General features: G+C 31.2%; 1 protein-coding gene across 7 annotated transcripts in view; it reads left to right on the top strand.

Annotated features, from left to right (window-relative positions):
- LOC122506350 (protein turtle-like) overlaps positions 1–17054 on the top strand; it is a 325273-nt gene that overhangs the window by 269877 nt on the left and 38342 nt on the right. For 4 of the 7 annotated variants that reach the window (XM_043618465.1, XM_043618468.1, XM_043618467.1 and 1 more), the window contains exons 8-12: positions 13173–13460; positions 13532–13941; positions 14105–14376; positions 14506–14678; positions 16166–16246. In XM_043618465.1, the coding sequence (XP_043474400.1) occupies positions 13173–13460; positions 13532–13941; positions 14105–14376; positions 14506–14678; positions 16166–16246 (1224 nt within the window). Of the gene's footprint in view, positions 1–13172; positions 13461–13531; positions 13942–14104; positions 14377–14505; positions 14679–14794; positions 14852–16165; positions 16247–17054 lie in introns of all 7 variants that reach the window. The other 3 variants (XM_043618466.1, XM_043618469.1, XM_043618471.1) reach the window with 3 other exon arrangements.

The raw sequence follows: 17054 nt of genomic DNA, 5'->3' as shown, positions 1-17054 counted from the left end.
ACAACTCCACAGTAATTTATTACATGGAGGTGTTCAATTGACGCTCTATATGACTCGAACTCAATATTGGATTATTGGTGCACGAAACTTGATTAAAGGAATTATCAGAAAGTGTGTTGTCTGCGTCAGAGACAAAGCTCGTGTTGGAAATCAAATCATGGGAGAATTGCCTCCTTCTAGAGTTTCGCCTTTCCGTCCATTCTCTCATACAGGAATCGATTATGCGGATCCGTTTTTAGTTCGTTCAAGTTCAGGCCGCGGATCTAAATCTCATAAAGCATTGATTGCGGTTTTTGTCTGTTTCGCAGTTAAAGCTATTCACTTAGAGCTCGTCGATGATTACATATCAGCTGCATTTCTCGCTGCTTTCAGGCGCTTCACATCACGTCGGGGCTTGCCAACTGATTTATACAGCGATAATAAAACCAATTTTCGCGGAGCTGATCGCGAATTATCACATACTTTTCGGCTCGTTATGAAAGATCCTACGTTAGCCTCTTATTTAGCTACCGACGGCATTAACTGGCATTTTATGCCTCCGACTGCGCCACATTTTGGAGGCATTTGGGAGGCCGGAGTAAAAAATGTAAAATACCATTTACGCAAATTGTTGTCGAACGCTACTCCAACTTCAGAGGAATTTTCTACGTTACTTTGTCAGATCGAATGTTGTCTTAATTCGCGACCTATTGTAAAACTCAACGAAGATCCAGAGAGTTGTGAAGCATTAACTCCTGGACATTTCTTAATTGGATCGGCGTTAAAAACTGTACCTGTGACGTCTGTACTTGATTTGCCAGAGAACCGCTTGTCACGTTGTCAATTTTACCAACGCATTCTAGAGCAATTCTGGCGTTCCTGGTCGAGAGATTATTTACAGTCATTACAGGAATAATAAAATAAAATAATAATTTATAATTATTATTACCTATTATTCACGCATTAAAACAATTAAATATAAGTAAATTAAACGAAAAGGAATAAAACGTCAAATTGTCAAAATGTAGCGACGGCTCGTATCTCGACATTACTATAGACTTCACGGTGCGAGCAAAAGCGGATCAACTTTTGACTAAGAGCAAAAATGGGATAGCCATTTAGCCCGCTTTTGCTCGCGCTCGAAAGAAATTCTGTTTTTCCTTGCAGCATTCATCTGGCCCATTCTTACCCGTCAGAAAAGTTAACTCACTTTTGCTCGCACTGTTATTTTATACCACTTTTTCTTTGAGCCCCACAACTGTCAAATATGAGTCCAATGCGGCGTAGGCTGCTTTCAATGCGGTACACAATCGGTACATAGTGCAAGTCGCCAGTAGAGGGCAGAAGCAAGCAGAGCGAATCGAGCGAACACAGTGGCCCAGCTGACATATGATTTACATTACTTTCCAATTTTTTATTTTATAACCACGTTTCTGCATGAATCTAAACAATATTTTCGATTATTGTAATTTAGAAGATGCTTACCAATTGTACGTTGGCAGATTTAGTGAAAAGTGTCTGTGTACGGAGACAAATGTGTTAGAAAATGTTTGTTTACCTATTTCACGCCATTCAAACCAGTCAAAGTTGCTTTTGCTGTGGCGCATTGAAATCAGCCTATGCCGCATTGGGCCCATATTTGACAGTTCAACTTACCTTTTTTTCTTAAAGTTTCATTTTTACACTCACTATTATTATTTTCTCATTCCTTTAACTCGCATATTTCTGCACTGACACTAATTATTTCCTCCTGTCACATATTTTCGTTTTTTAAAGCTTAAAACTGGCACCGCATTGGGACCCCTTAATTTCCGTACTCACCACGACACCCAATGCGGTAATTCGCGAATACCGCATTGGCAGTGTTACGTATGACTTCGTAACATTTTTATATTTTTAGTAAAAAACATATTGTATTTAAGTGAACTCAATAAGCATTTATTCATGTCGATTTATGAGGTAACAATCACACTTTTAACACATGATGACACTTTGTAACACACATATTACAACATTCAGTAAGGAATTTTGTATTAAGATCTAAATAATGAAATGAAGATTGTGATACTTTATAATGTGCAAAACTGTGTCAAATATTCTTTAAGAGTAAGTAGAATTTACTTACGATATTTCTCAATGTAAAAAGTGGTTCATCCAAGCAACAGAACTTGGGTAATGACATTCAAACAAATCTGCAAGGTAGCAGATAATCATTAAGTAATAACTTAATAATAAGTAGGTCTTTCCCACCAAAATGTCGTTCAATAAAAAGAATCGACAAAGGGAAATTATGGCAGTTGCCCGTGAATCTTGGCGAAACAAAGTATGTTTGGCCATAGTAGCCGAAGCTAGGCAAAAGTTGCCTTTACGTCTCAAGAAGGGACTCCAGAGATTTTCATTAAGTGATTTAAAAAGAGTAATTGACATAGTATTTTTATATGTGAAAAATATTTTTAAAAATTAAAAAGATAGGGGAGAGTCTCCAGTTGTGAGACGGGTTTTATTTTTGACCCGTAAATTATAAACGGGCAAACGAAATTGTAAATAAAATACACCGTTCGAAAGATAACAGAAATACGCAACTTTTATTAAAAGAAAGTATAGTGTTTCGATGAACTCAAAAAATTTTACGACACATTTTCCGAGCACATCGCTTTTTTCAAAAAAAAAAATGTCTCCAGTTGTGAGATACTCATTAAAAATTGCTAAAATTTAATAAGTTTGACATAAAACGTTATGTTTAGTAGAAATAATTAAATATATTAATAATATATATTATTATATAGTAAATAATAATATTTATTCGCCAAAATATGACTACCAAATAAACACAATTTAATAGCTTCAACAAGAGCATTAAAATTGATTTCTTCTGAATCAATTGACTTTTTTCCACTTGACATGCCCAAAAATACTAGAAAAAAAATCTAAACAACATTTAAATAGTATGCCTGCAAAGTCGTATTTTTTATGCTGCCCAGATGGGTGTTGACACCGTCTCACAACTGGTGATATGCTGTGTCTCACACCCAGAAATTGGCGCTATTTTGAAAAAAAAAATTAAATTATTTCCAACCGCAGATTGGAACAATGCAATATTGCATCACAAAAAATAAGGAAAACACTAAAAGAAAATGCATTACATTTACCTTTTCCAATTAATTAACTTGGAAAAAAAGTACTTTGCATTTATTGAAAAAACGCTTTTTAGTCGATTATCACACACAGTGTTGGTATTTAACAAAAACAGTTTATATATCCGCTTCGGCGTACTCGAAAAAGTATGTATGTATGTCCGTCTGTAGACCAAAATGTTGTTGACACAATAACTTTTTAAAATCTCATCTGATCGTTTTTAAATTTAACACACTTAAAGTTGGTGTAAAAATGAAGGTTAAGTTCGTTAACCAGCCATTTTCATTGAAAACTACAAAAACTACGGTAGTTTAAAAATATTGAAAACTCAATTTTTTCAAATTTCAGAATTTTTAACTTTATATTATTTTAGATTAGGAAAATACAAACAACTTTTCTCTACAACATTTTTTCATGAAAACTCAATTTTCGAAGTTATAGTCTCTTAAATGGTCAAAAAAACTAAAAAAAATCTTAAAATAACACTGAAAATCGAATTTTTTGAAAGGAATAAAAGTCAGTTAACTGATTTTGACATATTCTCGCCCTAAAATACTCGAAAAACATAATTGTACACAAAAAAAGTCGTAATTTTCGGAAAAACCACTCTCTATTTATATTTTTTGTGTTTTTTGGAAATTTTTTTTTGGTCATAATATAAAATTAAACTACGTATTTTTAACTATATCGCCTGTAAATTTTATTAAAATCGATCAAAAAGTTTCAGAGTTATTAATTTTTGAAAAAAACGCAACACTCATTTTCAATATGGCGTACCGGCCGCCATTTTGAAAATTTTTCAAAATCCTTTTAGGGTTAAATTTAACTCATATAAGACTTCTATTTCCCAAGCTTTCAAAGAAATCGGAAGACCACTTGCAAATCGCTTTTTTTCTGACATTAAATTAAATTCCCGCTTAACGTAATATATGATATATATAATTCCTACTTTATCATTTTTTAAATTTAGCCTATAAAATTTTTTAAATTAACCTAAAAATTTAAATGTTTCTCACACTGTGTTCATCGTAACGTTCACCATGATTTTCATTATGATGGTTTTTACCATGAACTTTCTTATTACCATGGACTTTCTTACCATCATGTTTTTAAAAAAAATTAAATTTAACCTTTTATTATATGATTATTAATGTGCTCAAACACAAGGTGAGTTTTTTCTCCTTTATTTTATTTTTTCAAAAAATTTTCTCTTTGGTGACAATTAAAATCTTATATTAATTTTCATTACAGATGTGTTTTTGAATTGCTTATGTTCGTTTTAAGATTAAAATTTTATTTTCTATTATTATTAAAAATTGCCTGATGAGGACTTAATAAAGTCGATACTTGTAGCAATTTATACAATTTTTTGTAATAAACGAACATTTTTAACCGTAAAAGGCCTCTGAATACTATTATCAATAAATATTATTGTTATTCATATATATGTGTGTAAATATATTCAATGACAATAACTTATTATTATAATAATTATATTATTTTCAAATAAATAATATACTACACTAGCAGTAAATATCATTTAAAATAGTAATATTGAAAAATAATTTTAGTAAAAAAACAATTTGAGTTAATTGGTACATTTTTTAAATTCATTCATTAACAGACCTTTAACATTATTTATAAACATGTTTACAATTTTAATTTATAACACTTATACAGATTAAATATAGTAATTTTATCCTTATTAATAAAATCAGATGTCTGTCTTTACATTGCTTAAAACTTCAAAATGTTAACATGATTAGTTATTATGGACATCAGAGATTCCAAAAATGTTCTTAAAAAATTTAATGTATGTATGTATGTATGTATGTATGTATGTATGTATGTATGTATGTTTGTCTGTCACAAAAACTTTGTACCCCAATCACACAAAAACATGTGAATCGATTTAAGTCCAACTTGGTAGGTTATTAGGTATTGACCCAAGGAAGGTTTATAAATTTACAGATTTAAAACATATTAATTAGAACGGGAGATATTCAATTTTTTCAAAAAATTCAAAAAATCGAAAATTTCAAAATTTTTTATTTTTCATGGATTGCTTTTGAAGTTTATATACTTGAGTATTATATGTTATTTAGTCACATTATAGCATAACTTTGCAAAAAATAAAGTCCTATAACTAATATGTAAGTATAAAAATGTTTTCAAAAAATCGAAAATTTCAAAATTTTACATTTTTTTATGGATTGCTTTTAAACTTTCTATATTTGAGTATTACATGTTATTTGGTCACATTTTAGCATAATTTTTCAAAAAATACTATTCTACAACTAAGATGTAAATATAAAAATATTTTCAAAAACTTGAAAAATGGAAAATTTCCAAATTTCACAATTTTTAATGGATAGCTTTTAAACTTTCTAAAAATAAATATTATATGTTATTTAGTCAGATTTTATCATAATTTTGCAAAAAATACTATCCTACAAGAAATATAAAAAAATTTTCAATATATCAAAAAATCGATACTAATTACTATATGAAGTATAATTCAGTAGTATTTTTGGAGTCTCTGATTAATATTTTGATGTCAAAATAGTGCAATTCAAAATTATTTATCAAATCAATCTAATATTTTCAAGAAGTTCAGAAATATTGAAAATGGAAATTTTTTATGATTAAAATGATTTCGCAGGATGTCAAGAATTGTAAGTCACCTGTGATACAATACAAGCATATTATGCCACTAGGCAAAAACTTACATGTTAAAACGTTTTTTCATTTTAACTCTAGATTTAACTTTAAGAGATGTTTTGAGCAATGTAAAGACAAAAGTTAACACGGTGTCTATTTTTGTTTAACAAAATTCCCTGCTTTGTCCAAACTTTTCACGGTTTATCTCTTTTTTGTCAAATTTAAATTTACTTGATTTTATCCATAAATAAATCTACAAATGGCTATAAAAATTTACTTATTTTATGAAAATACTGTTTCTTAAGTTCATATAAATATAGATTGTATTACTTGCTGTCGTGCAGTTTTCTGTTTATACTAATACATTTAACTGGGTATCTACCAAACGGGAAAAACTGTAAAAAGCTGGGAATATGCCGAACCGGGAATTTTCCTATCAAATTAAGAAAAAGTTTCATTATATTAATTCGCTTTTAAAAAATTGCTTTTTACTTCAATTTTTATTGATGTATAATATTTATGAAAACAGACCCGAGTCAAAATTTAAGCCCTACTTTCAGCCTAAAATTTAGGTCTTATGTTAGGTTTTAGCAGTCGTAACGTAGGGTCTACTTGCGATACAATTAGTTCCAATTAGACTCTACTATAACTCCAAAAACTGTATGGAAAATTTAATTTTTTTAATACATTAATTAAAGTACTACAAATTGATAAATATTGTTCTCTGCATTTGAATTGGTTAAAATAACTAATTTGATAACAAAAAGTCAATCACTGATTCAAATAGTAATATTTTCCTACTAAAATAGCTATAATGGTAACTAATTATTATTTTTTTCCGGTCAAATTAAATTCCCTAGCTATTTCCTGATTTTCCAGATTGGTAGAAACTTAAATGTATTGGTAGAAACTAAAACCCGTCGAAGACGGGTACGACAGCTAGTTATTTTATATAACACTTACAATGAAAAATATCCACTCGCATGTGGGATCGAACTCACGTCCCCCCACCCCTGACGACCCGACGCATTTAATCCGCAATGCCAGTGTCATATATTCTGTTGCTTATAATATAAGAACAAAGTGAAAACTGATTAAAATTATTACACATAATAATCCTGAATTATTTTAATTATTATACATGAATATTTAAATATATAATTCTTACCACAATTATAATCATTAAACAATTTTTTAAAGTATTACTTTCAGTTTTATCAAAAAATTTTTAAATAATTAAATTCTTTTGACTAATTTTAATAGAATTCTTAAGTATAATTATACAATTTTCGAAGAATTCGATTAAAATTGTATTAAAAATAATTGAAATTCTGAGAATTTTATTATTTATGAAAATAATTGAATTATTAAGAAGAAACTTATAAAAAATTTGTAAATACTTATTGAATTTTTGTGAAAGGTTTTTTATTTATGAAAGTAATTAAATTTTTGCTTACATTTTATCAAAATTTTTGTTTAATAATTAAATTCTTTTGGAAAATTTGATTAAAATAGTAGATATTAAAAATCATTGAATTAAAGAAAATTTTTGAAAATAATTGGAATTTTGACAAGAATCTTGTTAAAAAATTGGAAAATAATTTAATTTCAGAGAACGATTTTATTATTTATAAAGATAATTGAAATTTTGATGAGAATTTAAAAAAAATTTTGAACATAATTGAATTTCTGCGTAGAATTTCGTTACTTTTGAAAATAATTAAACTACAATAATTTGTAACTTCTCCAACGCTCAATTGTTTCTAGTGTTTTTAACTAAAATTCTTCTACAGATAAATTATTTTTAATAATTAATCAAATACAATATGTTAAAAAATTTATCTAATTTCAGGAGAATTTGAATTCCCAATGGGAAATGCCAGTGTAGTGCCGATGTTCACCACTGGCTTAGTACTCAGACGATTGCTCGGCGTAGTCTAGCCGAGCCTCGACAATTAGTGCTGGCGCAGTACAGAATTTTTGTTTCGCCAAAGCTTGGACAAGCCACGGCGGCAAGTGCTGGCTGAGTATAGAAAAATTGTTCACGACGCTCTTTGCCAACATTGCTTTTTTGACATAAACTTGAAAAAAATTATAATAAAAGTTTATGAATGTTTATAAATATGAATATATTGAAAAAAATTAATATTTTACTTTTCAGTTGTTCATTTTTTATTCTTATTAAATTTAATAATAACAATTTAACACAATTGTCTAATTTTGTAAATAATAAATTATTTAAACAAATTAAAATTATAAACAAAATTTAAACTTTAATCTCAATAATAATTTGGTTCCTATTAAAATACTATTATACTTCTTACTATGAATAAAAAATTATTAAAAAATTACCACGTAATTTAAGAATTACGTAAAATGTTAAATGCAATAAGTAAAGTAATTTAATTATTAAAAATTTAGTTCAATTTATTTTATTTCAATTTATTATTTCTAACGTATCCCTATTTTTTTCTCATCTTTGACTCAATAATATTGTATGTCTGAATGATACTGAGATATTAATACTTTACTGTACACATGTGTCGTTAGCATAGTGGTTAGAGCGTTAGTCTGTTAGTCCGTAGGTCGTAGGTTCGATTCCCCTCGTCAGCAATTTTGTTTATTTTCATAGGTTTGCGATATTTCTAGATTCCAATCGTTAGGTACTAAAATATGAAAATCTAATGCACACTTACTGTAATTGTTTATTATTTAATTTTTAAATGTTATAAACAATTTTTTTCTACTTCATTTACTATATCCATTGTTAGTCTCCATCTTTAATACAATTTCTTTAAGAAGAGAAATATTTTATGAATAATAACTATTTATTAATATTATTTACCATTTTGTTGTTAAATTATTTATAATTATGAATTTACGACTAATTAATAACAATACGGCATTTATTGCGGCAATATTCTCAGCCAGCACTGCGCCAGCGCTGTCTGGCAGCACTGACAGACAGTACTTCGGCAGCGCCAGACGGCGTTATCATCCCAGTGCCATGCCAGTGCTGGCTCTCAGCCTTGCCGCCAGTGCTGCCAGTGCTGGCGCAGTACTACGCCAGTTGCAAATTTCCCATTGGGTTATTACACATTTTTCAAAAATCTAAGTTCTTTAAAATTTTTAATTGAATTCATTCAAAATTAAAACTTTATAAAATTTCAAATCGAAACCTTTTGAATTTATTTATAAAAATTGTAAACGTAACTCTAATAAAATTCAATTTTGAAATTTCTAAGTAAAATTGTTCATTAAATAATTTATAACGTATAGATTTAAATTTTATTTTTATTTATAATAATTCATATAAACCTACAATATTTATTTCTGAACGATTCTTTAGATTGACTAAATTATTCCATTCAATTTTGAAGTAACAACCCATTGCGCATGTATAAATTCAAAGAAGACCGACAAATCGGGCACTAAAGTCTTGATTGTACTTAATAAATTTTGAATTCTAGTGATGCCAATGAAGTCCCATATAGCATACAGTTAGACAGTCTACACGGAAAAAAAAGTTCACGAATCTCTCGTAAACTAGTATATCACTTTTGGATGGGACAAAAAATTCTTGAAAATCAACAAACACAGTTCGTCAAAATTTCATCAACTCCTTCACTAGAAACATAGTACGGTTTCCGAACTTTTCGTCAAAGTTAACGAAAAATTCGTGAACTTTTAAAAAATGCTAAAAACAAGAAAAAATAATTTCCAGACACTACTTTTTTATAGTATTTCACTTTATTTGATAACTTGACGCCTATTACGCATCCAACTACACAGAATACACAATTTTATCGCCATTAAAATTCGTAATTCGCTTCACGGGATTCGAACCTAGTAACTATACCCTATAACATAATATTTCTAACAAGTAACCGCCACGGCTAAATCTAGATACACTGTCCTTCGACAAACGAAACGATTAGCTTTGTCTGCTGTAAAACTCAGGACCGTACAAAGTAGAAAAAGACCCTTGTCGTCACCTTTAACTTATTTTATGAATTATTTGTTTCACAAAAGAAATTACCACACAAAAATATTCACTAAATAATAAAAAACACTGTTTCTAAATAATAACTTTCATCAAAGAATTTGCCCGAATGTAAACACCGATGACACCGACTGAATGATGAATGCTTGATCAGTCATATTTGATGCGCATTACGAACTGCGCATACTACTGACACTCGCGAGTTCACGATTTTTTCGTGAACTTGTACCTCTACTTTTGACGAACTACTCTTCATTAACAGTTCATCAAAAATTCATTAACTTTGTTTCAGTTTTTCGTTGACGTTCGCCATTTCTAATCAAAAGTGAATGAAAATTTTGAAATTTTGTGTCCCATCCAAAAGTGATATACTAGTTCACGAGAGATTCGTGAACTTTTTTTTTCCGTGTATATTAGACCGGCCAGATAAATCCCATATCGAATACAGTTAGACCGTCCAGATGCGACTAGTTGGGGCAATCACTGGACTCCAGACTACACGGAAAACTTTTTTCAAGAATCATTACGAAACTTATTCAAGAACTCAGGATATAGAAAAAAACAAAAAATATTATTGAATGCTGTTTGAAATATTATTTTAAGCTGTTTGGGGAGAACTGTAGTTAATTTCTGGACAGCTTATTGGATTTTCTTGAAAAATTCCTGAACTGGTTTAAGAATAGAAAAATTTAAAATAAGGAAAAAAATTTGCCTGCGTGAGTAGTCGAACTTGAGACCTCGAGACTTTGAGAAATTATTCTCTCCGCCTTATGCCACTCGGCTACAGGACGCGTTACGGTATTAGGGCATTGAATCATATTTAAAGCCAACAGGCGCTATATTTCTATAGGTTACGCTACATCTTCCTTCTTAAATAGTTCAAGAGTTTTTCAAGCGCAGTGACTGAAATATTCAGTCGCAGCGTCAAGAACAATTATTTTCAAGCCATTAGAAAAACACCTGAAAATTCTTTAATGAATATTGAACTTTACTTTTTGCTTCGTATTTCAAAATGCTCTTCATCTGAGACAACAAACGAAACTAATGTAATACATTTAAAAATTATGAAATCTTTCCAAAATCCAGGTACCTGTTCATAAACCTTGCTCGAAAAGGATCGCCAATCAATAAATAAACAACACAATTCTCCTTTTTTATTCTCTCTAACCAAAGCTAAAAGTTTTCTTTCTCTCTTAAGAAGAAAACTGCAGGTGCTACGGGTAGAATGAAAAAATGAATTCGAAGATTATTATAGTACAATTTTTTACCACAATGATAGGAATTTTGTGATGAAAGGAAAAGCCTCACAGATATTTTTTCACATAGTAATGTACCAAAATACATTTAAACTTACGCCCCTGTAAGGTCGCGCGGGGGGGGGGGAGGTTCGGAAGCAGCGTCCCGGTCGGGGCCAACCAAACCAACTAAAAAGAGAAAAAACTGTTCCTTATGTTTTCTCTATCCAACATCATTTTTGCTCACGCTATTATCGACCAATCAGAAAACAGCGATTTCGCCTGTTTTGTCTATCCACCATTATATTTGCTCCCTGGGGAGCATTTACTCCCGCTACTATCTGACTAGTATGAAAGACATCGACTTCTCCCCCTCCTCGCATGCATGATCAACAGTAAAATTCATCCCTGTGTAGTAAAAAATAGTTTTTATTTAAACAATAAAGTATCAACTTACACGGAGAGAATGGCGTAGTCAGATTAACTACTTGCACAGTTAAATGTACTAAACAGAATAGTCGATTTTGGACCGACTAAACTGGTAGTAGGATTTACTAAACAGGCGTTTACTCGGGCGTTTAGTCATTGTGACTACTCAGGAAAAAGTTAATTCAACTGCACAAAAAGTCAAATGGACTAAACTGTTTAGTAAAATGTAAAAATATTGAAATATTATTTTCTACATTTAATTTTGCAATAATTTTAATAGTAGTAGAAAGTCAACGTGAAATTTGTATATTTTAACAGAAAACAAAAACATAATTATCACAACAATTTCGAGCAGTTAATTTGCATATTTTTAAGAGTTTATGTTGATTTTTTCTGTAATCACTACAGAAATTATTTTTCAAATTAAATATAGAAAACTGCATTACTATTGGTAAACAAATGTTTGGCAATAATAGAAGCGTTTCGTTCAATTTCTAACCTCAAAATAAGCACTTTGTGAATATCGAAACTAACCTGCAAAAAATTTTGAAAAAATTTCTAAAAAACAGTGTACTGCGCAGTGTTCTGTGAGTTTAACTAAGCATTCAGTGTCTTCGACAACACTGTTTAGTAAAATCGACTAAACGAAACTAAATGATGTTTTCTAAATGTAACTGAATATTCAGTTATTATTACTACATACTGACTTACTAAACGTGTTAAGTAGAATCAACTACAACTTTTCTCTTCGTGTATGGATTTTTGAATATTATTCAAAGATTAAGACTCCGTTTACCAGATAGGTGTATGAATTTAGATTCATATTTGAATTTCTCGACACAAACATGTTGCACAATCGATTCGTTGGAAAGAAGCTGTCAGAGAGTTTAATCGAGTTATCTTTACGCGCAACTCTCAATGCGATATCCTCTGTGATGTGGAGCTTTCGAGCCTTGCCTCGGTTTCATTGCTGAATTGCATCGGAATCAAATCAGTTTCCTACAAAGAAAGATAAATGGACCACTGTTAAGCTCCTACTATTTCTCGGTTTTCCAACGCAAGAGATGGAGAAGAAGAAATTCAAAGTGCTTTCTCATCGATGTTGTTATTCAAAGATATTTATTACCACTACATGAAGAAATAGGAACATTTAATTTAACATTCAATGAAAATTTTATATTAACTCTAGTCGATTTATTTAGGTGTATAAATTTATTCACCCATTAAATTAGTAGTATTTTAATTATTTTGTAAGTTTTATCATTATAGTAGCATAATTGACAAATTTTCGAATTAATTTAGAATATAATAGAAATTTTATTTGTAAATTAAATTAGGTTACGGTAGTAGCGTCAAGTTTATAGCGCACGCGCCGCCCCACCAGTGATTAATTACTAGAGAGAGAAGCTCCGCCTCATTCTAGAATTCTTTCCAAATCGGTGTTATAATGTCTCCAATCTGGTCTTACTACAAATTCTTCCGAAAGGGTTTTATTTTTATTACCGAAGTGGTTCTACCGTGTTCTGCCTGGAAGCTTTTAACCTTATTCCAGAAATGGAGGAACTACAAAGCTATTTTTATGATATTAGTATATTTCGTTTATACATTTACCAGGTAAATCTGATTGCTAGAATTTCGATATAAAAATAAAAATGTTTTTCCACTAAATTAAATTTTTGTTTTCCTTAAAATCTGGGGAGATATATATAAACTTTTGTTTATTGTTTCAGGCGGTGCTGTCATCATGGTTCCACCAACAAATCAAACAAAGCTCGAAGGGGAGAAGGTTCAATTCTCCTGCGAAGCGAAGGCTCTTCCAGGTAACGTGACAGTACGCTGGTATCGAGAAGGTGCGTTAGTAACAGAAGTTTCAGCACTGGACACAAGAGCTTCCGTCCGAATGGATGGGAGTCTTGTGATAAATCCCGTTAGCGCTGAAGATTCTGGACAATACCTTTGCGAAGTCACTAACGGAATTGGAGAACCACAAACAGCCAGCGCTTATTTAAATGTCGAATGTAGGTTTTCTATCATTTCTCCAGAAACGTATAGTTTTAATTTGTAAAATTATCCAAATTTCTGCAAACAGATCCAGCTAAGGTTACGTTTACACCGACCGTCCAGTATCTACCTTTTCGTTTAGGAGGCGTTGTACAGTGTTATGTTAAAGCAAATCCCCCTGTACAGTATGTGACTTGGACCAAGGACAAGAGATTATTGGAACCCTATCAGACAAAAGATATTGTAGTGATGAACAACGGTTCCTTATTGTTCACTAGAGTCAACGAGAACCATCAGGGAAAATACACTTGTACACCTTACAATGCTCAAGGAACACAAGGTAGTTCAGGACAAATGGAGGTGTTGGTCAGGAATCCTCCGGTCTTTACTGCCGAACCTGAAGCTACCTATCAGAAGAAAGTTGGAGAAACTGTAGAAATGCACTGTGACGCTCAAGAAGGAGAGGGAACTCAAAAACCTTCTATTACCTGGCAGAGAGTAAGATTCTTTAAACGATTTTAGATATTCGATTCCTTAGATATTAGTATTGATCAAAAGAATTCATTGAACTTAAAAATCTGTTTAGAAATAATAATTTTCTTCCTAGACAAAGTTTTTAAATACCCAGATGTAATCCATAAATATTTTTGTCTTGCACCAGAAGGACGGCATTGGAATCCAACGAAATCGGGCAAAGATTGTTGGGGGTAATCTAACTATTGATAGTCTTCGTCGTCAAGACTTTGGATACTATCAGTGCGTGGCTTCGAACGAAGTTGCAACTATTACTGCTTCCACACAGCTTATAATTGAAGGAACCCAACCGCATGCTCCATTTAATATTACCGGAACCGCAACTCAATTTTCGGTCAAGTTGTCGTGGTCTCCAGGATACTCAGGAGGTCCAGATTATAAGCAAGATTACACAGTCTGGTAATAATTACGTTCTCCAAAACTTTTCTTGAAATTACATTTATTTTCTCAATTTTTAATTCTTTCATATGGAATTGATACCTATGTTGGAAAATTGAGGTCAAATGTTAATATTTTAATTTAAATTAGGTACAGGGAAGCGAATACCGTCGAGTGGACAACAATTCCAGTAACGCCTTCGGGAAGTACTTCAATGACGATAGGCAACTTGACGCCTGGCTCTGCCTATGAATTTCAAGTATTCGGAAAAAATGCCCTAGGCGACGGTGTTCACAGCAATATTTTTACCATTAAGACCGAAGGTAATTGTTTTAATTTTCAGAATTCTCTCGTTTTTCATAGTAAGACTTTTCCTACTAACATATTTCGCACCTATTGATAAAAAAATTATTTCTCTTTCTTCTGCTGCTATAAATAGACATTGTTTTTCCGGGACATACGACTCATCCCACTCCGAGAGCTACTGAACAAAGCGGTAAGAATTATCCTTAACCACTTGAGCGGCAGTGCGTCAGAATTGGCGTCAGCGTGCAAGTGACAGAAGCGGCAAAAATGCGTAAAAGGCGTCAAAATTTGACTACTATTTTCTCATTCTGTAAGGAGATTTATAATATCACAACAAAGTATTTTTCTTTTTTAAAGTAAATGAGCAGATCTTTAAACAAAAAAATGCTTTTTTAAATATTTCGATTTCGTGAAGAAAAATTGGACTTTTTGTGGTAGAAATTGAAACGCCACTAATATCAAACTATTAAATATTGTTAGCTTTGATCCTTGAAAACTTATTTAAATATTTTAAAAAACATTTTTTTTGCTTACAGGTCTGTTCTTTCACTTTAAGAAAGAAAAATACTTTGTTGTGATATTATAAATCTCCTTACAGAATGAGAAAATAGTAGTCAAATTTTGACGCCTTTTTCGCATTTTTGCCGCTTCTGTCACTTGCACGCTGACGCCAATTCTGACGCCCTGCCGCTCAAGTGGTTAAAAATTGCTCTCCCAATATTATATGCCTTTTTCATATTTTATTTGTAGTGAAAATTAATTTTTTCTATGAAATAATAATAGTACGATGATATTTCTAGTACGACCCTTTAATATTATTGAAGGTACGATTTTGAAATTTTTTTTCCCTCTCAAAATGCAGAAGAATCTTGCGCTTATATTTTAGCTTTTTGTTGCGAAAGGCTTTTCCCTTCTTGAAACTAAGTTCCCTCCAAGTATCTCCGACAGTTTGAATTCGCGGAAAAGTTTTGAGAGTTGGAAAAGCCTCGCCCCGACCATTCAGAGACGGAACTTTCATCGCGTCGCGACGTATCGTATCGGAAAACCCATCAAGCTATTCGCTCTACTTCCGCCTTTATTTCCTTTTCCCGAATTCACCGGTTCATTGCTTGACATTTGTACACAATCGTATCCTTTCTTTCTATACTCCCGTTTGCTTTTTTCTTCTTAGTTTCTCAACACGTTTGTAAATATATAAGTTCTAGTTTTTCTTCGTACCTTTCCAAGCATGCATCACGCTTCGACGGTTGGCCCGTTTCCAATAATTCGATTAGACGCCTAAAAGGATTGCGGTAAGGTTCATGGAGACTTTGAGTATCTTTACTTTCATTAATATTTTTCCTTGGTTTTTTTCTTCTTGTTTATTTATTTTTTTTTCCTTTTAGAGTAGTAACTTTTTTTCTCTATTTCATTTCCATCACTTTATTGTTAATTTTTAATTAATTTATGATTTATTCTAATTTATGCAGTTTATTGAATTATTATTTTCTTTCTTTTATTGCAGAAATTATAGATTATAATTCCCTCGTATTTCCAACTGATTCTTCAGGAAACATCTTATATCCGCGAATCATGAGACCCAAAGGTATTAATTTTTATTTTATTTAACGTTTTATTATATTCGGAGGGAACATGGATTACTTTAATACTTTAAATATCGGTTACAATTGAACTGTGAAAAGAGGTAAAAAAAATCCTGTTCATGCACTTAATCAAGAGTCATATTTATCAGCTAATACTAATCAATACTAGTTCTGGATTAATTTGTAATTAGTTTACAACAGATGGGTTTGTGGTCAGTTTTCTGTCATATGGAATTAATCCGATCTGCATAACTAGTGAATCCGGAATTATTCGGAAGTAGTACGGAATGAAGAAAATAATTACCGGCATCTATACAATATTCTTGTTTTCGAAAATTGTTGGAAGTGTAGATAACGATAAGAGAAAAGACGTCTTCTGAATATTTTTATGTACCACGTTCATATAGTAATTGTATAAATATGATAGTAGTTTAAAAATAGCTAACTCTTTTCTTTCTCTAATTTAATGTGTCAACATCATTTTACTCTCCACTCAAAAATTACCATCATGACAAATAAAATTAAACGTTATATGCCAAAGACTCTTGAAGTTGAATATAAGAGAAATAAGAAAAAGGTGATTTGAAAGTGAATCTAGAAAAAAAAAGAAACTTTTAATCCACTTAAGCTATTCGTATCTCTTGTGATCGGAAGCAACAAGAAAAGCAAAGGTAGGGAAATAACTTCATACATTTTAAACGAGCCAAAATGTTGGACACAATCAGGACGCTAATTCCACAATCCGGCTTCAGTGCTGGCGTCGACAAAATCTGAACGTTGTGAATCAACGTTTATATCGCGACCCATCGA

The sequence above is a fragment of the Leptopilina heterotoma genome, unplaced genomic scaffold (genome assembly GCF_015476425.1).
Source record: "Leptopilina heterotoma isolate Lh14 unplaced genomic scaffold, ASM1547642v1 Lhet_41, whole genome shotgun sequence".
Taxonomy (NCBI): domain Eukaryota; kingdom Metazoa; phylum Arthropoda; class Insecta; order Hymenoptera; family Figitidae; genus Leptopilina; species Leptopilina heterotoma.
The sequence above is the reverse complement of the archived record's forward strand: the minus strand, read 5'-3'. Positions and strand labels throughout refer to the sequence as shown.